The 23,592-nt window shown below is 35.6% G+C and overlaps 1 protein-coding gene, 1 long non-coding RNA gene and 1 pseudogene across 2 annotated transcripts; all 3 read right to left on the reverse strand.

Annotated features, from left to right (window-relative positions):
• Positions 1 to 244: 244 nt before the first annotated feature.
• On the reverse strand, positions 245 to 3,562 carry LOC145606305 (oligopeptide transporter 5-like). Its single transcript, XM_081662331.1, has 7 exons — positions 3,487 to 3,562; positions 2,747 to 3,192; positions 2,359 to 2,456; positions 1,699 to 2,271; positions 1,315 to 1,582; positions 1,014 to 1,196; positions 245 to 868 (listed from the first exon to the last, which is right to left on the reverse strand). The coding sequence occupies exons 1-7, from the start codon at positions 3,560 to 3,562 to the stop codon at positions 245 to 247; spliced, it is 2,268 nt and encodes a 755-aa protein (XP_081518457.1).
• A 752-nt stretch (positions 3,563 to 4,314) lies between these two features.
• Positions 4,315 to 8,037, reverse strand: LOC145606318 (oligopeptide transporter 5-like; annotated as a pseudogene).
• A 1,637-nt stretch (positions 8,038 to 9,674) lies between these two features.
• LOC145579887 (uncharacterized) lies at positions 9,675 to 11,691 on the reverse strand. Its single transcript, XR_014099241.1, has 5 exons — positions 11,622 to 11,691; positions 11,197 to 11,262; positions 10,593 to 10,694; positions 10,135 to 10,233; positions 9,675 to 10,031 (listed from the first exon to the last, which is right to left on the reverse strand). It is a non-coding gene; the product is annotated as an uncharacterized LOC145579887 (long non-coding RNA).
• Between the last annotated feature and the right edge of the window lie 11,901 nt (positions 11,692 to 23,592).

Below are 23,592 nucleotides of genomic sequence, written 5' to 3' on the forward strand. Positions count from 1 at the left end.
ATGATATTGATAATTGTTTACGAATTAGCGCTACAAAAATAGTTTCACCTGTCTAGTCCATTATATACACAAGAAGCAACAATCCAATTACTCGAATGAGTGACAGAAAATTTCAAAAACGTGTTAAGTATTGTATTAACTAGTCCGTCTAGATACTAGAGAGAATCTTGATCATCTAACATAGATGTACACTTGACATTTTCTTCAGATAGTACTGCCACTTTCATTATCACCTAAAATCATTCTATCCTAGAACAGGACATCCCTCAACTCGAACACCAGGGGCTGTAGGACACTTAGCAAGCGGGCAGTAATCGTCTTGTTCTAAACCCCACCATTGAACACCAAATATATCCTTGGTTTGCAAACAGAAGTAAAGCAGTATTCCCATGAAAGCAATGCCTGCTTCTAAACCAGCAGACAATATATAGTTGTACCTCGCCCACCATCCTTTGTATGCTTTGTAAACATAGTAGTTGAAGAAGATTCCTACAACTCCCCATGTCAAGTAATTGATAGACCGAGCAGGAGGCATCATCATCGTTGCAGATACGATGACAGGTATGTTGATGAGCTTAAAGAATTTAAAGTGAGGGTACTTGCGCGATAGAAACCATCCTGGAACAGGCAAAAGAAATCCAATGAGGAAGAACCAGTTCAACTGTGGGTAGTTACCGCGATTTGTGAACATTTTGGCTGGTCCAATGACTCCCCATATGATCGATGCATTGTAGAAAACCTCTTCGTCTGGACATGTCCAAGGACTCCCGTCAGGAAGCAATGTTACATTACAAATGTTCTCGACTGTTGAAAGGAGCCACCATGTTGTCCCAAAGTAGACTAAAGATGCTACCACAGTTCCGACTAGCTGATACATTTTTATGCAAAAATTTGTCAAAATTAGGCCTAAAATTTGTAAGTGTTAAACCAGGAAAACAGGATATGATCTGAACTTCACAGTATCAGAACTACATACATTGTAAATCCGTAATTGAATTCGGTCTAATGCATACCTGGACAATGAACATGGATCTAGGAGGGATCTTCATGTAGTGTCCTAATTTAAAGTCTTGAAGGAGCCAAAGTGCTTGTGTCATGCTAATATAACCATATGTCTTGAATGCTACATTGGCAAGGGGCCGCCCCGGATAAATGTATCCGATGATCAGCTCAGTTATCACATTAAGACCAGGTGTCTAAACAAACAAGAAGCAAAATAACAACAATTAGACAAGCTTTTATAAACTCACACTTCACTGAAAATTCACTAAAAAAAAAATTATTTGTAAAAGCAGGGCGCTGTCAGATTTATACTATGTTTGTTGTAGCAGTTATGATGCCAATTGGTAAGGTGAAAAATGCAGCAATTCCACAAGCCATTATCAACCCCCACCACGGGAGTTGGAGCTGCTTAGAGAAGCCTTCACAAGCAAGCAACGACAAGGCGAATGTAACGGCTAATAGTATGTGAAACCACCACTGAGGTACTTGTGCATAGTTTCTTTTCATTATTCTGGAATGTACATCAGAAAATTCACCACTTTTCCCTGATGCTGTTTGGCTCCACAAGCGCCATATTGACCTGCACGCGTGTTTTTCAACAACATAAAGTCGGTTTAAACATTAATCATCCCAATCACTAATTGCATACATGAAAAGAACACTAGAAAATCACAAAAATCAGCAAAAATGACTCACTTTCCATGGAAAAGAGCGACATGTGAGATCGTAGCAGAAAGTGTAGCAAAGCTGAGTCCATAGGTAAGGGCGAAAAAGATACTAAGGTAGAGCTTGCCATAACTATTGTAAGACTTAATATCCAAGCTGAATGTATTCTTATCCATGACTCGAGACACATTGTACATATGGCCAGTATGATCAAAAGTACTCGAGGAGATGAATGGAAACCTCTTAGCCTCATATGCATTCGAATAATAAGCAGCAGGAACAACCAGATACGCGACTAAGAAAAACCCGGCCATAGTATTTATGATGGCATGACTTGGGGTGGATAAGGGACTTCCTAAGAAGCTTATGACAGCATTCCAATCAAAAGAAAAAGCTCCTATCCCAAGTCCATGAAGTCCTGAACCCATTTGTTGCATAAATATATTCCTCTTCCATAACCAACAGAGGATCGAAAGACACCCAATCGAAGGGAAGAGGTAGCCAGGGACAACATAATAGGCAAAGCTTGTTGCTATAACCATGAGAAAGAATTGTAGTCTAGTTAGTCCTCCCTTTGTCCTTATGTCGTTTTCGTGTAAGGTCCTGTTAATTAAATAAGATAATTACATACATACACAATTAGCTAGCAATTAAGGTGTTTATGTTATGTTATAGAATTAGCATATGAACCTGAACAAAGAGACTTGGACTAGATTTGATGGCCACCACATATACGGGGAGTCGACTAGGTATTTTCTGAATAGACCAGCCCATCCATACCCAAGCAACTACATAATATCAACCATTATAAACCAACAATGTTAGATAAACTCAATTACATTATTTATATACATAAAACTCCATAGAAAAAGTCGTAAATCATGTTCAATAATCAACATTAACGCGATTTTATGACCATTAGACTGATCTGTTGATTGGCTACCTAAGGAGGAGTGTACATTAGTACATATTCTAAGATCATATTACTCTTAATATGAACATAGTCCTAAACATGTAAATAATTTACACGAAAAGACCCAAATCAAGCACAAACTGGAATATGTATGTACATATATACCTGAGTGGTAAGAGCGAGCAAAATGGCAGCAAAAGGACTCATCTCTCTATGATAAAAAGCCTTGACAATGGCGATAATACGAGTAGCGTAAACACCACCAGCACCACAACTAGCAAAAATGGTGATCAAAACATGCTCCTTCAAATTAAAAGGTCCAGGATTCAAAGAGAAGGACCATTTTGTCAAGGGTATAAAGATAGGTGTTGTAGGTAATGTGGCAGCCATTAGCCTTCCTATTGGTGTAACAGCAATTTGGGCTGCTACTGATGATACAGACAACGGGTTTTGTCGAAACCCGAAAAATTTGTTTACAAAGGCCAGCAGGATGCAGGACACTAGGCCTAATACCCATGTTCGAAATGTTAGTGCAGGAAGTGTTGGATCGTCTGTTGTGGAAACTGTTAGCCTCACTTCTTCTATTGGATTGTCGTTGATATCTTCTTTCTCTGAAAATTAAATATATAGTCAAGCTTCAAGCTAATAAAATAAAAGCTAAAGCGATGCATTTGTTCAGAAACAGGGGAGTTTGTTCATATTTTGACCACTAAAATCAAACATAACCTATAAAAAAACAATGAGTCTGATTGAGTATAAGATATATTCCTGAGTTTTAACTATCAGCTTAAACTTTTGGTTGAGTTACTCCTTTAACAGGGTTGATATAAAATAAAACCATAAAAAAAAACGTATATACATATATAATTCAAGAACTTATAATATTAAGAACGAGATGTTTATACCGGTATCTATGTGAAAAGACGAGTGATTTTTTTCCGGAGCATTGGAGTAGGAGGTACTACCAACCTCATAAACCATATTTTCTCCTCTCCAAATTGCTCCAAAAAAATACAATTCTCCAAGGTTTCTATATAATCCCTTTTAAATGTAGTTTGTTAACTAAAACTGTTTCTCAGACAAGTGAAGATGTCCAGAAAAACTACATTCTATTTTTGGCAATTAGAGCGAATCTCTTGGCTTCAACAACTGTTGTTAGTTATTTGAATCTCGATCCTTAAACTACTAGCCTACATGAGATGCTACAACGTAACTTATGCTGTCTTTTCTTTTCTTTTCTCTTCTTTCTTCTTTTTCTCTCCTTCAATTCCGTGGACATTTGTAATAATATACATAAGCTATATGATATCAAAGTAAATTTGTAGGACTATAATCACATTTTTAAGGATCACAATAAACATCTCAAAAGTCAAAATACAGTATATAATGTTTGTAAGATTGTCTTGGCTAAAATTGCTCGTTGTAAAATGTATATACTAGTATATTCACAAATAGTTCTTTTGAGCCTACAAATGAATACAAACACACATTTTAAAAAAATAATGGACAACATAATTTTAGAACCTCCTTGTAGTATTTTTACTTGCTAGGAGTTTCAGGTAACTTATTTATATAATTTGTCACATGTTGGCACTCTAATAATCCTGGCTATTTTATATGGCTAGATAAAGTATTTAATAATTACAATTTTTTTTTAAAAAAAAAACACACACATAATGAACTAAGCAATTCTAGCTTGAAATCCTAATTTACATAAGCTGAAATCGCGCATATCATGAGATAACAGGGCAGCCATCAGCCACAATTCCTGGGGCAGAAGGACAAGTAGCCAACGGACAGTAGTCGTCTTGTGGCATTCCCCACCAATTCGGCCCGTAGATGTTATTTCCTTGGAGAATGTAGAGGAGCATCCCCATGAAAGCAACACCAGTATCCAAACCAGCTGCTAAGACATAGTTGCACTTCGCCCACCATCCCTTGTACCTAGAGTACACATAACAGTTGAAGAATAGTCCGACTAGTCCCCATGTCACGTAGTTTATAGACCGAGCAGGCGGTATTCCTACTGCTCCAAGGAATATAACAGGCATGTTTATATACCTTATCCATTTCTTTTCAGGATACTTTCGAGACAGAACCCATACAGGGACAGGGGCCAGCAACCCAACTAGGAAGAACCAGTTTAGCCCTGAATACACTGAGTTTGGTCCAAACATTTTGGCCGGACCAATAACTCCCCATATGATTGATGCATTGAAGAATACGGCGTCATTTGGACATGTCCAAGGGCTACCCTCAGGAAGATTTTCAACGTCACATATGTACTTAACTCCAGAGAGGAGCCACCATGTTGTGCCTAGGTAGACTTGTGATGACACTATGGTTCCCACTAGCTAAACATGCCATAAAACAGGATTATTTGAGTTATGAATTAACAAACATTGCAACTAAATAAAAACGGAGGATGTATAAGTAAATTGGTGTTAGATATGATTGATACCTGTACAAGAAACATGGACTTGGGAGGAATTTTCATGTAATGTCCCAACTTAAAATCTTGGATAAGAGTGAGTGCTTGAGTCATGCTTATATAACCATATGTTTTGAAAGACACATTAGCAAGAGGCCTTCCCGGAAAAAGATACCCAATAATAAGCTCGGTTATCACATTTAGTCCAGGTTGCTGTCGAACAAGCAGAGAAAACAGAGGAATAAGCACATAAATCACTCCCAAACTTACAAAAAGCTTACTTAACTAGCTTATTATGAGTGAGACAAACTAGCTAGTATAGTTGTATGAATCAAATTTCAATACATACCATGTTTGTTGTAGCGGTTATAATGCCAATGGGTAATGTGAAAACAAATGCAATTGCACAAGCTAAGATTAATCCCCACCAGGGAAGTTGAATCTGCCCACCAAAGCCCTCACAAGCGAGCAACGAGAGACCAAATGTAACGACTAACAGTACATGAAACCACCACTGCGGAACTTGCTCATAATTCTTTTTCATTATTCTGAGATGCACATCCGCATCCTTTACCTTAGCCCGAGTTTTACTCCACAACTCCATTATCGACCTATATATACATAACAACAGACAATGAATTGGAATTTTCAAAGACAATATTCACTGCTGTCAAGACTGACAGCTAAGATATATAAATAGTGATGGTGGGATAGATGGACTTACTTTCCATGAAAGAGAGCAACATGTGAGATGGTAGCCGTTACAGTGGCAAACGACAGCCCGTAGTTCAAAGCAAATAAAACACTCATATAGAGCTTGCTATAGGAAGCGTAGGCTAAATTGTTGAAGGTGAAGGTCTTACGATCCATGATGCGAGAAATATTATAAACCTGACCGGAAAAGTCATATGATCTTGAGGAGATCAAGGGAAATCTCCTAGCCTCGTAAAGATTTCCATAGTACGAAATAGGAAGAATTATATAAACCAACAAGACATATCCGACCAATACGTTTATTATGCCTGAAGGAGGAACAGCAAGAGGATTGCCAAGAAAGCTAACCACGGCACTCCAATCGAACGAAAAGGCGCCTATGCCAAAGCCATGGAGACCAGATCCAACTTGTTGCATTGTCATGTTCTTTTTAAATATCCAACATAACACTGAAAGACAACTTATTGAAGGAAAAAGGTAGCCTGGAACTATGTAATATGCATAACTAGATATGATTGTTATGAGAAAGAATTGTTGTCTTGTAAGTCCACCCTTTTTTCTCTTTTCCTTTTCGTGCAATGCCCTGTAAAACCCGAAAAACTCCATGTAAATGAAACCACTTAACTAGCAACATAGGTTCGTTCATTAGCTAAGTATACGAAAATTAGTGAACCTGAAGAGGGAGACTTGAACGAGGTTCCCAGGCCACCACATGTACGGCGAATCCACTAGGTACTTTCGGAATAGACCAGCCCATCCGTAACCAAGTAGCTAAAATCAAACATCATTCCAATAATTACTACATACACAAGATCATCTAAATACACAGACACGAAAGAGTTAAACAAACATTGAATGTACATGTACGTACCTGAGTAGTTAGAACAAGGAAAAAGGCGGCAATGAACTTTAAACCTTGATGATAGTAAGCTTTAACGGAAATGATGATATGATCAGCATAAACACCACCAGAGCCACAACTCGCAAACATAGTTATCAACACATGTTCTTTCAGGTTAAAAGGGCCCGGGTTTAACGTAAAAGACCAACTTGTGAAGGGTATGGTGAATTGTTTTGTTGGTAATGTTGCAGCCATTAATTTCCCTATTGGTACCACGGCAATTTGAGCTGTGACTGAAGATACAAATAGAGGATTTGCCCTGAAGCCGAAGAATTTGTTCGCGAATGACAGGATGATGCAGGAGGCTATACCAAGTACCTACCATGCTGTATCATCTGTTATTGGGACTGTTAGCCTCACCTCTTCTATCGGGCTGTCATTGATTTCTTCTCCTACAAACATTTGATTGATAACAACCATATATATCAGTCGATAACTAGCTTTGTTGGTTAAAATGTTCAGATACTTACTCTTTAATATATTGGGTTGAATAAAAAGAAAATATCAAACGCATATAAACCTTAATAATATTGTCATGTGAAAAACTTTGAGCACTTATAATCTCTAACAATCATAACTTTTTTAAAAATATTAAACACATATAATCCTTAATAGTAATATCATATGAAAAACATAAAAGATATTTAATCTCTAATAATATCATAGAAAAACATGAAGAAGTAAAAATTAATGGTATAAAAATAATACCAGAAACAGGATCAGAGAAGGGTTTATCATGAGAATGAGAGTGTTCTTCCCCCATATTTTCTCTCTAAACTCCTGATTAATCCGTAATAAAACTCTATACTACTAATTAGCTGATTTAAATATACGTAGTATTAAAAAATTTGTAACCAATCTATATTTACCAATTACAGCACAAGATAGATAAATGTATGTAACCCACATTTTTTATTGATGCATGTTTTTTTTAGCATTTGATATCTTGTTGTTTGACCAAAATGTATATAACCCATATTAGAGTATTCATACATGTTTTTAAAGCTATACATTCAAAAATTATACATTACCTAATTGAGCTAGAATGCATATACAAAAATTTATCCGTTTTTCGAAATTTGACCAAAACATATACAGTCCCATCTCATATCCTAATGTGGGAAAATGCTAAAAAAGATTTGGAATAGATAAGCTTGATTACACCGATTGCGTGTTTTTCTCGTCATACATCCTTAAATTAAAACGATTTTAGAATATCTTTACTATTCAGGCATTATACATTGGTTTTAAACTATTAATTTTTAGTATAAATTTTCATATGAACTCGTATTGTTGTGATTTAGTGACAAAACTGCCAGCCACTATAGAAACAATACCTGAAACAAGATCGGAGAAGGGTTTAACATGAAGTTGAGAGTGTGAGGCAATTACGTCATCTTCTTCCCCCATATTTACAGCTCCTTATTATAATAATTTTTAGCTGATTTAAAGATAGATATAATTATATTACTTTATATATATGTAACTCTATTTATATTTTCTTAATCATTGAAAAAATCCCGGATAATTACTACACAAGATAATAAAAAAAAATGTATATAACCCTATAAGAGTATTGGTGCACATTTGAGAACTTATTATTTACCACATTTATCATTAGTTGTTGTTATCTGAATTGACAAATATACAGTAGTAATTTTTTTTTTTATTTTTATTTATTTATTTTTATATTTTTAAGATATTTTAACAACGAATACCCTTAAAAGTTATACTTTGAAATTTTTCCTAAAAAAAATTGAATATCTGACTAATACATTAATAAATTAAATTCAATTAATTAATTAGATGGTTAAATAAAACAAAAAAAAATCCGTCCACTACATTAATTAGGAGGTAGACATTAATCTTTTCCAGAATCAAAGAAAGGTAGAAATTAATTTTTGGATAAAATGAAGAAAAAAGACCCTTCAAATTTAATCAGATATTGGATAAAATTGAATTCAGGTTAGGTTAGTAACAAGACGGGTTAAATTCGGGTTTTGACGGGTTAAAACGGGTTTGGGTCAATTTCGGTTCAAGTCGGATTCAGTGCAAGTCAATTAATTTGGTCGTTGTAAACCGGTAACTCGGTGCAAGTTGTAAACCGGTAAATTGATCGTTTAACAGCAAATTGGATGGTTCCACACACCCAATTGGACTCCCGTAGGATATTAAGGACCATGGTAAACATTTCGGCAATTTTTATTTCCGGGCAAAAAAAAAATCAAAAAATTCCAAAATTGAAGGATATCCACACTTTTTAAGATATTTTGGAGGTTTCGGGACCCGCACTAGTAGAAAAAGGCTTATTTGCGTCGCTCATTTATAGTGTATTTGCGTCGCTTCTATGAGCGACGCGACTGCTCGCGACGCAAATGACTTTTAAGTCATTTGCGTCGCTCCTAGGCGCGACGCAAATAAGAGTCATTTGCGTCGCTCCTTTATAAACAAGCGACGCAAATGACTTTTTTGATAAATTTATTTTTTGTCATTTGCGTCGCTCCTTTATAAATAAGCGACGCAAATGACTCTTCTTATAACCTTATTTTTTGTTATTTGCGTCACTCTTTAATAAAGGAGCGACGCAAATAACTCTTCTGATAAACTTATTTTTTGTTATTTGCGTCACTCTTTTATAAAGGAGCGACGCAAATAACTCTTCAAATAAACTTATTTTTTGTTATTTGCGTCACTCCTTTATAAAAGAGCGACGCAAATGACTTTTCTGATAAATATTTTTAGTTATTTGCGTCGCTCATTTATTAACAAGCGACGCAAATGACTCTTAAGATAAACTTTTTTGTTATTTGCGTCGCTTCTTTATAAACAAGCGACGCAAATAACTCTTCCAATAAACTTATGTTTTGTTATTTGCGTCACTTGTTTATATAGGAGTGACGCAAATGACTGAGTAGACAATACAAAATTGCTGTATTTGCGTCACTTGTTTGTTTAATGAGTGACGCAAATGAGGTGAATTTTTTTTTTTTTTAATTATAATATAATAATTGCCTTGTATATTTTTGTAGTACCTGTTTTCCTAGGTATAAAGTAATATGCTAACGCTAATATAATTGAAATTAAAATGCAATATTATTGAATAATGCAAATGTAAATTTCGGCAAAGTCTCCTTTGTAATTTGGCCTACCCATAAAATTGGGAATGACGGCATTATATTAACAACCTGTCCAATAATTTACATCTCAATATCATAGACATTATACTTATCATCCCAACACCAATTAACCAAATTACTTCATTTCAAGCCTATAATCCAAAACAAGAGTCAAACATGCGCTAAGTGGTAAATTTAAAGTTCAACATTACATATAAAATACTCTGCCCAAATATCTGGGATCTCATTTATCTCCTCCTCGGTGTACGGTGTAGTTCTTGAAAAATCCTATCAACACAACAAATATACAAGAGGAAAGTTTTAATTCAAGATTGTAGCTAACATCAAATTGTATTTATCAAACAAAAATGAAATATTTGACAACTCATACCTGAATAAGATCTTCACTGCTATGGTGATGTTCAAGTATTTCGTACATATAACGCATGACGTAGTAGCCACACTCACGTCCACCCAATTGTTGAGGACACTACATGTAATATATTTGTAAGTTGAATTAAATTGCTATACTTCAATTATTAAGAAACTAAAAGTTAGGGTAAGAAATTAAGGTAACCTGTCCCAAATGCCATGTCAATTTACTTCCCCTAGATTGTCCACTTAATGCCTTAAAACTTCGAAAAGCACTACACATTTGAAACCGGGGACTATTCAAGACTTACTCCTAATGAGTAAGCCCTGAACGGGTATCTAAGCCAATGATGCAAGTATTATTGCAATTCCAATCAATTATATCACAATTAAAAATCTCATACAATTCACAATCATTATACCAATTAACTAGAACAAATTGGTTAATATTGCAAAGAATGGTTCAGATATATATACCACAAGTGAAGACAATCTCGTATGCGTACTACCGCCTTAATCGTTTGTCCACAACCAGAACCTCGAGCAACTTGTGGAATTCACTTCCGCATAATTAAGAATCTGCCATAAAAAATTACATATATTAAACCAACATAGTTGATTCAACTTAATCTGCCATGTGACATAAAAGTTGTTATTCGACATTGCTTATTAGCCAATCATGGTGTAAAACTTGAAGACCTGAAACGAGTGTTAAATGCTAGGTCCAACTTAATCTGCCATGTGAAATAAATGCTAGTTGTTATTTTGAATTTTTTTTTTTAATTAAGGGTTGAACAAGGTGGTTGTTTAATGGATGGGATATTGATTTATAGTTTTTTTAACTTGATGACTGATTGAAGGTCACCTTAGCTAGGTCCAACGGATGGGAAGTACCTTTTTGTCGCCTAAAGTATGTGAAATTTTCAGTCCAATGAATTAACAACCTTATAACAGCTGCAAAGCTAATGTTTTATTGCCATCAAAGTTAAAAACAACCTCTTTATACTTGAAAGTATCTCTTGACATTACCCAGTGGGCTGTGGCATTCTCATAACACAACAGATATAAGAAGACAACATACCAATGATCCAATAGCAACCAGGGCACGAAATTTTGAATCTAGATCAATACTCTCTGCTTCAGCAATCTGCAACCAGAGAATAAATCAAACTTTTTACCCAGCAAATAAAACTATAAAAGTAGCACTTCTGCATTATTATACTTAAACAATTTGTAACCTCAATCCATGAGCATCGCAAATACTCCTCGATTTTAAATTATCTTTTAAGTTTTCCAAATAGATTTAGTAATTGTTGGCCACTGTATTCAATCAAAATTTATTAATATATTCCTACATTCTCAAACATAAATGCAAAATGATCCCATTGAACAGTTGAATCTGAGCAAGCATTATAAGATTGCTATAGTTTTAATTGCATCAACACATAAGACAGAAACTTAATACAAAGGGCAGTTGAAAGGAACCAGAGGATTTTAGTATTTTACCTCAAGTGCAGCTGATAATACTTGTAATTGCCCTTCTTCATCTCTCTTTTCAATCAAGAGCACAGCAAATCTAATACAATTACAATGGTCATGCAACAAGATTTCATAGTATCACCACAGAAAATTGAACTTGAAGTGAACTCGCAATATATATTATAAAATTCAAATTTTATAAAACCATTGGACATGCATCAGCGAGTCCCAAAAAACACATATATAAACAAACATATTCGCCAAATGATCTGGATATCATAGTCCAACTTAAAATAATCTGAAATTCAATATGGATCATAAGTTTTCTGTATATTGTAAACAAAATATTTGACTGGTGTACTTAGTTTGACAAACATCATGTGTTGCCACGTAACGCGGCACAAGCATCCAAATCAATCAATAGAAATACCACTCTGTAATCGTCTATTGTCTCCCTATGCAGTATTCGAGATCGGTGCCATAGATAAACCCAAACATACTTCACATGAGATTTTCCATACTTCTCCGATGCGAACAAAAAGAAAACAATTATCCAATACTCACCGACTCCAATCACCAAATTAATAGTCATGTTGATAGCGTAATTGGACTATATGCTCATAAGTCATGACAACCAAATCTGATCATCCGGACAAAGGGAGTAAATGTAAAAACTGCTAGAACTAAAAAGCAGTCAATTCAGATAGACAGAAACTTCAATTTTACTTCTAAATGACTTCACCTAGATTTTTTATTTATTTATTTTATTTTATTTTATTAAATATCACTTACTTTTAAATATTATTCACATTGAAAAAACAAGTAAAATATTTTTTTTTTTTTTGGGTGTAATTTGGAGTGTAACATTATCATAAATATGGGAAATATAATTAACACTGATCACAAATTTCAGAACCCATACACATTTCTATAAGAATGCAATTATGCACCACGAATGGACTGTCTGACTGTCACTCCTGTATCGCGTTTTTCTATCTTCTCTGTTCATATATCTTCTGCACCACTGCAACACTTCATATGCAACTTTGCTCTTTAACAAAATCTCAATAGCAGTCCTATGCTTTATATAAGAATTTCCATGAATGTATGTTATCCTCAGAGAATGTGTTATAATGTAATTACAGATTTTCCCAACCAGGTATATTGGCTGTGGCTTCATTCACCATATTTATTAATCTTACCCAAACAAGTAAAATATTACAATCCAGAAAATACTTCATAGACCGAGTAATCAATATTTAAAAAAAACACATATAAAAAACATCATTGAAGTTTTAAAGCTAATTAATTAATTTAACTCAATTTAAGAAATTCAGGTAAAATTCCAGAAATAGTTGAGTTTATACCTGTAAATCCAGAACTTTCCAGTTGACTTACTGTAGTAACCGTCAGAATTTCGCTCAAAATTTCTAGGACGCCAAAGAAAAACACGAATCAGGATTCCAGAAAGCACAAATCAGATGAATCTTAAAAAAGGAATTTTTTGGGGTTTCTGGGTTCGAATTCGTATGCTTTTGAGTTGATTTTTGCTCGAAATGGGGGATTTATGGTCGGAAACAATCAATTTTTCTGGGTTTAAGGGTTCGAATTTCTTAGGGTTTTTGGTCTAAATTTTTGCTCGAAATTGCTCGGATTTGCTTCAACTTGACTGCAATTTTAATTTAGATGTTAAATTTGCTGGGAATCGCAGTTTTTTGGCCTAATTTGTTGGATTTCAGAGACGAATTTGTGGGTGTTTTGCTGTAGCAATTCACTGGAATTGAAGAACTCTTGTTTTTTTTTTCTTTTTGTTTAGTGAATGTAGGCGTATGTGATGAAAAACTAAGGTAAAAAAACGCAGAAAACCTAAAGCCAAAAGAGTTATTTGCGTCACTTTATTATAAAAAAAGCGACGCAAATAACCTTGTTTATGATATTGTAAACAGCTCATATGCGTCGCTCATGTAGTAAAAGCGTGACGCAAATTACTTAATCACTTATTTGCGTCGCTTGTTAACAAATGAGTGACGCAAATAAGTTTATTAATTGCGTCGCTTTAATAAATAAGAGCGACGCAAATGAGAGAAAGCTGAAATGCACTTGAGTTTTGCGTCGCTTCTTGAATAACATGCGACGCAAATAACTTAACAGGATGGTAAAAATAAACATTTGCTTCGCTCCTTAGAATGAGTGACGCAAATATGGCGACGCAAATGTACATTTTTCTACTAGTGCCGGTATCGAAAAGTCTTGAAATTTTATGGGATACATCTCGAGATCATATAATGTCATTTGGAACCATATATGATCATTATTTGTTGTCATAAATGTTCGTGGTAGGTTAGAATTAATGAAATCACTATAAGTTGTAAACCGGTAAATTGGTCGTTTAACAGCAAATTGGATGGTTCCACACACCCAACTGGACTCCCGAAATGTATTAGAGACCATGATAAACATTTCGGCAATTTTTATTTTCGGGCGAAGAAAAGTCAAAAAAATTTCCAAAATTGAATACTAATATCCACTTTGAGAAATTTTCGAGATTTCGGGGCCTAGTGTCGAAAAGTCTTGAAATTCTAGAGGATATATCTCGGGTCATATAATGCCGTTTGGAACCATATATGATCATTTTTTGTTGTCAAAAATGTTCGTGGTAGACTTGAGTTGATGATCATTATTTGTTGTCAAAAATCAGTGCAAGTTGTAAACCGGTAATAAATTGGTCATTTAAATGCAAATTGGATGGTTCCACCAACTCAATGGGACTCTCGGACGATATTAGGGATCATGGTAAACATTTCGGCAATTTTTATTTCCGGGTAAAAAAAGTCAAAAATTACAAAATTGAATATCCACGCTTTTTGAGAAATTTTGGAGGATTCGGGCCCGGTGTCGAAAAGTCAAGAAATCCTGGGGGATACATCTCGGGGTCATATAATGTCGTTTGGAGCCATTTATGATCATTATATATTGTCATAAATGTTCGTGGTAGGCTTGATTTAATGAAATTGGTACAAGTTGTAAAATCGTAAATTGGTCGTTTAAAGGCAAATTGGATAGTTCAACCCACCCAATTGGACTTCAAGAGGGTGTTAGGGACCATGGTAAAAATTTCTGCAATTTTTATTATTGGGTGAAAAAAAAAAGTCAAAAATTCCAAAATTGAAGGCTTATATCCACGCTTTTTGAGAAATTTTGGAGGTTTCCGAGCGCGGCGTCGAAAAGCCATGAGATGTTAGGGAATACATCTCCGGGTCATATAATGACGTTTAGAACCATATATGATCATTATATGTTGTCATAAATGTTCGTGGTAGGCTTGATTTAATGAAATCAGTGCAAGTTATAAACTGGTAAATAGATCGTTTAAAGGAAAATTGGATGGTTCCACCTACCCAATTGAACTCCCGAAGGGTATTAGGGATCATGGTAAACATTTCGACAATTATTATTTCAAGCGAAAAAAGTCTAAAAATTCCAAAAATAAAGGCTAATATCCACGCTTTTGAGAAATTTTGGAGGTTTAGGGGCCCGGTATCGAAATGCCTGCGAGATTCTATGGAATACATCTAAGGGTCATATAATGTCGTTTGGAACCATATATGATCATTATTTGATGGCATAAATGTTCGTGGTACGCTTGAGTTAATTAAATCGGTGCAATGTTATAAACTGGTAAAATGGCCGTTTAAAGGCAAATAGGATAGTTCTAACCACCCTATTAGACTCCCGGAGGATATAAGGGACCATAGTAAACAATTCGGCAATTTTTATTTCCGGACGAAAAAAAAAGTCAAAAAATTCCAAAATTAAAGACTAATATCCACGTTTTTTGAGAAATTTTCGAGGTTTCAAGGCCAGGTGTCGAAAAGTCTTGAAATTCAATGGGATACATCTCGGGGTCATATAATGCCGTTTGGAACCATATATGATCATTATTTGTTGTCATAAATGTTTGTGGTAGGCTTGACTTAATAAATAGGTGTAAGTTGTAAACCGGTAAATTGGTCGTTTAAATGCAAATTGGATGGTTCCACCCATCCAATGGGACTCTCGGACGGTATTAGGGATCATGGTAAACATTTCGGCAACTTTGATTTCCGGGCGGAAAAAATTCAAAAATTACAAAATTAAATATCCACGCTTTTTGAGAAATTTTAGAGGATACGGGCCCGGTGTCGAAAAGTCTGGAAATTCTAGGGGATACATCAAGGGGTCATATAATGCCGTTTGGAGCCATTTATAATCATTATATGTTGTCACAAATGTTCGTGGTAGGCTTGATTTAATGAAATCGGTGCAAGTTGTAAACTGGTAAATTGGCCGTTTAAAGGCAAATTGGATAGTTCAACCCACCAAATTGGACTTCAGGAGGGTATTAGGGACCATGGTAAAAATTTCTGCTATTTTTTATTTTTGGGCGAAAAAAAGTCAAAAAATTCCAAAATTGAAAGCTTATACCCAAGTTTTTTGAGAAATTTTGGAGGTTTCGGGACACGGTGTCGAAAAGCCTTGAGATCTTAGGGAATACATCTCAGGGTCATATAATGACGTTTGGAGCCATATATTATCATTATATGTTGTCATAAATGTTTGTGGTAGGCTTGATTTAATGAAATTGGTGCAAGTTCTAAACCAGTAAATAGACTGTTTAAAGGCAAATTATATGGTTCCACCTACCCAATTGGACTCCCGAAGAGTACTAGGGATCATGGTAAAAATTTGGGCGATTATTATTTCCGGGCGAAAAAAGTCTAAAAATTCCAAAAATAAAGACTAAGATTCAAACTTTTTGAGAAATTTTGGAGGTTTTGGGGCCCGATATCGAAAGACCTTGAGATTCTAAGGAATACGTCTCAAGGTCATAATGTCGTTAGGAACCATATATGAACATTATTTGTTGTCATAAATGTTCGTGGTAGGCTTGAGTTAATAAAATCGCTGCAAGTTATAAACCGGTAAAGTTGCCATTTAAAGGCAAATAGGATAGTTCCACCCACCCAATTGGATTTCTGGATGGTATTAGGGACCATGGTAAACATTTAGACAATTTTTATTTTCGGGCGGAAAAAAGTAAAAAAATTCCAAAATTGAATACTAATATCAAAGCTTTTTTGAGAAATTTTGGAGAAATTCTAGGGGATATATCTCGGGGTCATACAATGCCGTTTGGAACCATATATGATCATTATGTGTTGTCATAAATGTTTGTGGTAGACTTGAGTTAATGAAATCAGCGCAAGTTATAAACTGGTAAATTGACCGTTTAAAGGCAAATTAGATGGTTCCACCTAGGGCTGTACGGAGTGCGGTTTAGACCGCACCAAACCGCAAACTGGTTTGGTGCGGTTTGCGGTTTGAAATTTGCGGTGCGGTTTTTAAAAATGACCAAACCACGGTTTGCGGTTTGGTGCGGTTTCAAAAAATATTGAGACCAAACCGCACCGCAAACCGCACTTTAATGCGGTTTATGATTTTTATACTATATTTTCATTAAAATTATATAAAATAACTAAATTATATGAGCTAATCTTTAACTATTAGTTAATTAAAGATTAATTAAAAGAGTTTAATATTTGAATTATAAACTAATAATTATAAAATAAAATAAAAGTTTTGTTTTTAAAAGAATAATTTCAATTTTAATAAAATACGGTTAAACCGCAATTAAACCGTACCGCACCAAACCGCACCCGTGCGGTTTGGTGCGGTTTTTTTAATAGTGCGGTTTGGTGCGGTTTGAAAAAATTACAAACCGCACTTTTCCGGTTTGGTGTGGTTTATGATCCAAACCGCACCAAACCGCGCTGCGAACATCCCCAGTTCCACCCACCCAATTGGACTCCTAGAGGGTATCAGAGACCATGGTAAACATTTCGGAAATTTTTATTTCTCGGCCAAAAAAAATCAAAAAATTCATAAATTGAAGGCTATATCCAGTTATCCACGCTTTTTTGAGAATTTTTGGAATCTTCAGGGCCAGGTGTCGAAAATTCTTGAAATTTTAGGGAATACATCTTGGGGTCATATAATGTCTTTTGGAACCATATATATATGATCATTATTTGTTTTCATAAATGTTCGAGGTACGCCTGAATTAATGAAATCGGTGCAAGTTGTAAACCGGTAAATTAGCGGTTTAAATGCAAATAGGATGGTTCAACCCACCCAATTGGACTCCCGGAGGATATTAGGGGTCATGGTAAACATTTAGAAAATTTTTATTTTCGGGCGAAAAAAAGTAAAAAAAAAATCCAAAATTGAAGGCTAATATCCACGTTTTTTGAGAAATTTTGGAGGTTTCGGGGCCCGGTGTCGAAAAGCTTTTAGATTATAGGGGATACATCTCGGGGTCATATAATGCCGTTTGGAACCATTTATGATCATTATTTGTTGTCATAAATGTTCGTGTGGTAGGCTTGAATTAATGAAATCGGTGCAAGTTGTAAACCGGTAAATTGGTCATTTAAAGGCAAATTGGATGGTTTCACCCACCCAATTGGACTCTCGGAGGGTATTAGGGACCATGGTAAACATTTCGTCAATTTTTATATTCGGGCGAAAAAAAGTAAAAAAAAATCCCAAAATTGAAGGCTAATTATCCACGCTTTTTGAGAAATTTCGAATGTTTCAGGGCCCGGTGTCGAAAAGCATTGAGATTTTAGGGGATACATCTCGAGGTCATATAATGTCGTTTGGAACCATATATGATCATTATATGTTGTCATAAATGTTCGTGGTAGACTTGAGTTAATGAAATCGGTGCAAGTTGTAAACCGGTAAATTGGTCATTTAAAGGCAAATTGGATGATTCTACCCAGCCAATTGGAGTACCGGAGGTTATTAGGGACCATGGTAAACATTTCAGCAATTTTTATTTTCGGGTGAAAAAAAGTTAAAAAATTCCAAAACTAAAGACTAATATCCACGCTTTTTGAGAAATTTTGGAGGTTTCGGGTAGAGCTGTTATTTCGGGTAAACGGGTTGGGTATGGGTCGGTAAGAGTGGGTCGGATCAACTCGGGTCAGGTCCATTCGGATTAATTCCATAAACTATACGGGTCGGGTTTGGGTTGGGTCATGCTTTAGTCGGGTCACGTCGGGTAATACTTCTTATCGGGTTTGGGTCGGGTTAATAACCGGTCGGGTTACATTTGGGTTTTGACGAGTTAAAACCGGTTTGGGTCAGATTAGGAACGGGTCGGGTTGAATTCAGGTTAGGTTAGTAATAATAAGTAGGGTTAAATTCGGGTTTTGACGAGTTAAAACCGGTTTGGGTCAATTTCGGTTCAAGTCGGGTTCGGTGTAAGTAAATTAAATTTGCCGTTGTAAACCGGTAACTCGGTGCAAGTTGTAAACCGGGAAATTGTTCATTTAAAGGCAAATTGGATGGTTCCACACACCCAATTGGACTCCCGTAGGATAATAAGGACCATGGTAAACATTTCGGCAATTTTTATTTTCGGGCAAAAAAAAGCCAAAAAATTCCAAAATTGAAAGCATTATCCACACTTTTTGAGAAATTTTGGAGGTTTCGGGACCTGGTGTCGAAAAGTCTTGAAATTCTATGGGATACATCTCGGGGTCATATAATGCCGTTTGGAACCATATATGATCATTATTTGTGTCATAAATGTTCGTGGTAGGCTTGAATTAATGAAATCGGTGCAACTTGTAAACCGGTAAATTGGTCGTTTAACAGCAAATTGGATGGTTCCACACACCCAATTTAATTGGACTCCCGGAATGTATTAGGGACCATGGTAAACATTTCAGCAATTTTAATTCCTAGACCAAAAAAAGTCAAAAAACCAAAAGTTGAAGGCTAATCCACATTTTTTGAAAAATTTTGGAGGTTTCGGGGCCCAACGTAGAAAAATCTTGATATTTTAGGGGATACATCTCGGGGTCATATAATGTAGTTTGGAACCATATATGATCATTATATGTTGTCATAATGTTCGTAGTATGCTTGAGTTAATGAAATCCGTGGAAGTTGTAAACCGGTAAATTGACCGTTTAAAGGCAAATTTGATGGTTCCACCAACCCAATTGGACTCCCGGAGGATATTAGAGATCATGGTAACCATTTCGGCAATTTTTATTTTCAGGCGAAAAAAGTCAAAAAATTCCAAAATTGAATACTAATATCCACGCTTTTTGAGAAATTTTGGAGGTTTCGGGGCCCGATGTCGAAAAGTCTTTAAATTTTAGGGGATATATTTCGGGGTCATATAATGTCGTTTGGAATCATATATGATCATTCGTTGTTGTCATAAATGTTCGTGATAGGCTTGAGTTAATGAAATCATTGCAAGTTGTAAAGTGGTCGTTTAAATGCAAATTGGATGGTTCCACCCACCCAATGGGACTCTCGGAAGGTATTAGGGATCATGGTAACGTTTCGGTAATTTTTATTTCCGGGCGAAAAAAAGTCAAAAATTATAAAATTGAATATCTACGCTTTTTGAGAAATTTTTGAGTATTTGGGCCCCGGTGTCAAAAAGTCCGAAAATTCTAACGGGTACATCTCGGGGTCATATAATGTCGTTTGTAGCCATTTATGATCATTATATATTGTCATAAATGTTCGTGGTAGGCTTTATTTAATGAAATCAGTGCAATTTGTAAACCGGTAAATTTGTCGTTTAAAGGCAAATTGGATAGTTCAACCCACCATATTGGACTCCAGGAGGGTATTAGGGATCATGGTAAAAAATTCGGCAATTTTTATTTTGGGGCGAAAAAAAGTCAAAAAATTCCAAAATTGGATAGTTCAACCCACCATATCTCCACGTTTTTTGAGAAATTTTGGAGATTTCAGGGCACGGTGTCGAAAAGCCTTGAGATCTTAGGGAATACATCTCGGGGTCATATAATGACGTTTGGAGCCATATATGACCATTATATGTTGTCATAAATGTTCGTGGTAGGCTTGATTTAATGCAACCGGTGCAAGTTATAAACCGGTAAATAGACCGTTTAAAGGTAAATTGGATGGTTCCACCAACCCAATTGGACTCCCGAAGGGTATTAGAGATCAAGGTAAACATTTCGGAAATTATTATTTCCAAGCGAAAAAAGTCTATAAACTCCAAAAAATAAAGGCTAATATCCACGCTTTTTGAGAAATTTTGGAGGTTTCGGGGCCCGGTATCGAAAAACCTTGAGATTCTAGGGAATACATCTTAAGGTCATATAATGTCGTTTGGAACCATATATGATCATTATTTTTTGTCATAAATATATTCGTTATAGGCTTGAGTTAATTAAATCGGTGTAAGTTATTAACCGGTAAATTGGTCGTTTAAAGGCAAATAGGATAGTTCCACCCACCCAGTTGGACTCTCGGAGGATGTTAGGGACCATGGTAAAAATTTCGGCAATTTTTTTTTCCGGGCGAAAAAAAGTCAAAAAATTCAAAAATTGAAGACTAATATCCACGCTTTTTGAGAAATTTTGGAGGTTTCGGGCCCTGTGTAGAAAGTTCTTGAAATTCTAGGGGATACATCTCGAGGTCATATAATGTCGTTTGGAACCATATATGATCATTATTTATTGTCATAAATGTTCGTGGTTGGCTTTTATTAATGAAATCGGTGTAAGTTTTAAACCGGTAAATTGGTCGTTTAAATGCAAATTGGATTGTTCCACTCACCCAATGGGACTCTCAGAAGGTATTAAGGATCATGGTAAACATTTCACCAATTTTTATTTCCGGGCGAAAAAAGTCGAAAATTACGAAATTGAATATCCACGCTTTTTGAGAACGAAATTTTAGAGGATTCGGGCCCGGTGTCGAAAAGTCTGAAAATTCTAGGGGATACATATTGGGGTCATATAATGCCGTTTGGAGACATTTATAATCATTATATGTTGTCATAAATGTTCGTGGTAGGCTTGATTTAATGAAATCGATGCAAGTTGTAAATCGGTAAATTGGCTTTTTAAAGGCAAATTGGATAGTTCAACCCACTCAATTGGACTTCAGGAGGGTATTAGGGACCATGGTAAAAATTTCTGCAATTTTTATTTTTGGGCGAAAAAAAGTCAAAAATTCCAAAATTGAAGGCTTATATCCACGCCTTTTTGAGAAATTTTGGAGGTTTCGGGGCACGATGTCTAAAAGCCTTGAGATCTTAGGTAATACGTACATCTCGGGGTCATATAATGACGACGTTGGGAACCATATATGATCATTATATGTTGTCTTAAATGTTCGTGGTAGGTTTGATTTAATGAAATCGATGCAAGTTCTAAACCGGTAAATAGACCATTTAAAGGCAAATTTGATGGTTCGACCTACCCAATTGGACTCCCGAAGAGTATTAGGGATCATGGTAAACATTTCGGCAATTATTATTTCCGGGCGAAAAAAGTCTAAAAATTCCAAAAATAAAGCTAATATTCACGTTTTTTGAGAAATTTTGGAGGTTTCGGGGCCTTGTATCGAAAAGTCTTGAAATTCTAGGGAATACATCTCAGGGTCATATAATGTCGTTTGGTACCATATATGATTATTATTTGTTGTCATAAATATTCGTGGTAGGCTTGAATTAATTAAATCGGTGCAAGTTATAAACCGGTAAATTGGTCGTTTAAAGGCAAATAGGATAGTTCCACCCACCCAGTTGGACTCTTGGAGGATGTTAGGGACAATGGTAGACATTTCGACAATTTTTATTTCCGGGCGAAAAAAAGTCAAAAAAATCAAAAATTGAAGACTAATATCCACGCTTTTTGAGAAATTTTGGAGGTTTCGGGGCCCTGTGTCGAAAAGTCTGGAAATTCTAGGGGATACATCTCGAGGTCATATAATGCCGTTTGGAACCATATATGATCATTATTTGTTGTCATAAATGTTCGTGGTTGGGTTGAGTTAATGAAATCGGCGCAAGTTGTAAATCGGTAAATTGGTCGTTTAAAGGCAAATAGGATAGTTCCACCCACCCAGTTGGACTCTCGGAGGATGTTAAGGACCATGATAAACATTTCGGCAATTTTTATTTCCGGGCGAAAAAAAGTCAAAAAATCTCTAAAATTGAAGACTAAATGTCCACGCGTTTTTGATAAATTTTGGATGTTTCGGGGCCCGGTGTCGAAAAGCCTTTAGATTATAGGGGATACATCTCGGGGTCATATAATGCCGTTTAGAACCATATATGATCATTATATGTTGTCATAAATGTTTGTGCCAGACTTGTGTTAATGAAATCGACGCATGCAAGTTGTAAACCGATAAATTAACCGTTTAAAGGCAAATTGGATGGTTCCACCCACCCAATTTGGACTCCCGGAGGGTATAAGAGGCCATGGTAAACATTTCGGAAATTTTCATTTCTAGGCAGAAAAAGTCAAAAAATTCATAAATTGAAGGCTATATCCACGCTTTTTGAGAATTTTGGGAGTCTTCCGGGCAAGGTGTAGAAAAGTCTTGAAATTCTAGAGAATACATCTTGGGGTCATATAATGTCTTTTAGAACCATATATGATCATTATTTGTTGTCATAAATGTTCGAGGTAGGCTTGAATTAATGAAATCGGTGCAAGTTGTAAACCGGTAAATTGGTCGTTTAAATGCAAATTGAATGATTCCACCCACCCAATAGGACTTCCGGGGGGTATTAGGGGTCATGATAAACATTTTGTAAATTTTTATTTCCGGGCGAAAAAATGTAAAAAAATCTCCAAAAATTAAAGACTAATATCCACGCTTTTTTGAGAAATTTTGGATGTTTCAGGGCCCGATGTCGAAAAGCCTTTAGATTATAGGGGATACATCTCGGGGTCAAATAATTCCGTTTAGAACCATATATGATCATTATTTGTTGTCATAAATGTTCGTGGTAGGCTTGAACTAATGAAATCGGTACAAGTTGTAAACCGGTAAATTGGTCGTTTAAAGGCAAATTGGATGGTTCCACCCACCCAATTGGACACCCAGAGGGTATTAAGGAACATGGTAAACATTTCGTCAATTTTTATTTCCGGGCGAA

This window comes from Chenopodium album, chromosome 2 (genome assembly GCF_948465745.1).
Source record: "Chenopodium album chromosome 2, dcCheAlbu1.1, whole genome shotgun sequence".
NCBI classification, from domain to species: Eukaryota; Viridiplantae; Streptophyta; class Magnoliopsida; order Caryophyllales; family Amaranthaceae; genus Chenopodium; species Chenopodium album.

Bases quoted from the DNA above. Each gene is read 5' to 3' on its own strand.
- LOC145606305 (XM_081662331.1), bottom strand. From the start codon at position 3,562: ATGGTTTATGAGGTTGGTAGTACCTCCTACTCCAATGCTCCGGAAAAA. The intron at 3,193-3,486 runs GTATAAACATCT...TTTAATTTTCAG, and splicing joins GTCTTTTCACATAGATACCG to AGAAAGAAGATATCAACGAC. The intron at 2,457-2,746 runs GTATATATGTAC...GATATTATGTAG, and splicing joins TGCTCGCTCTTACCACTCAG to TTGCTTGGGTATGGATGGGC.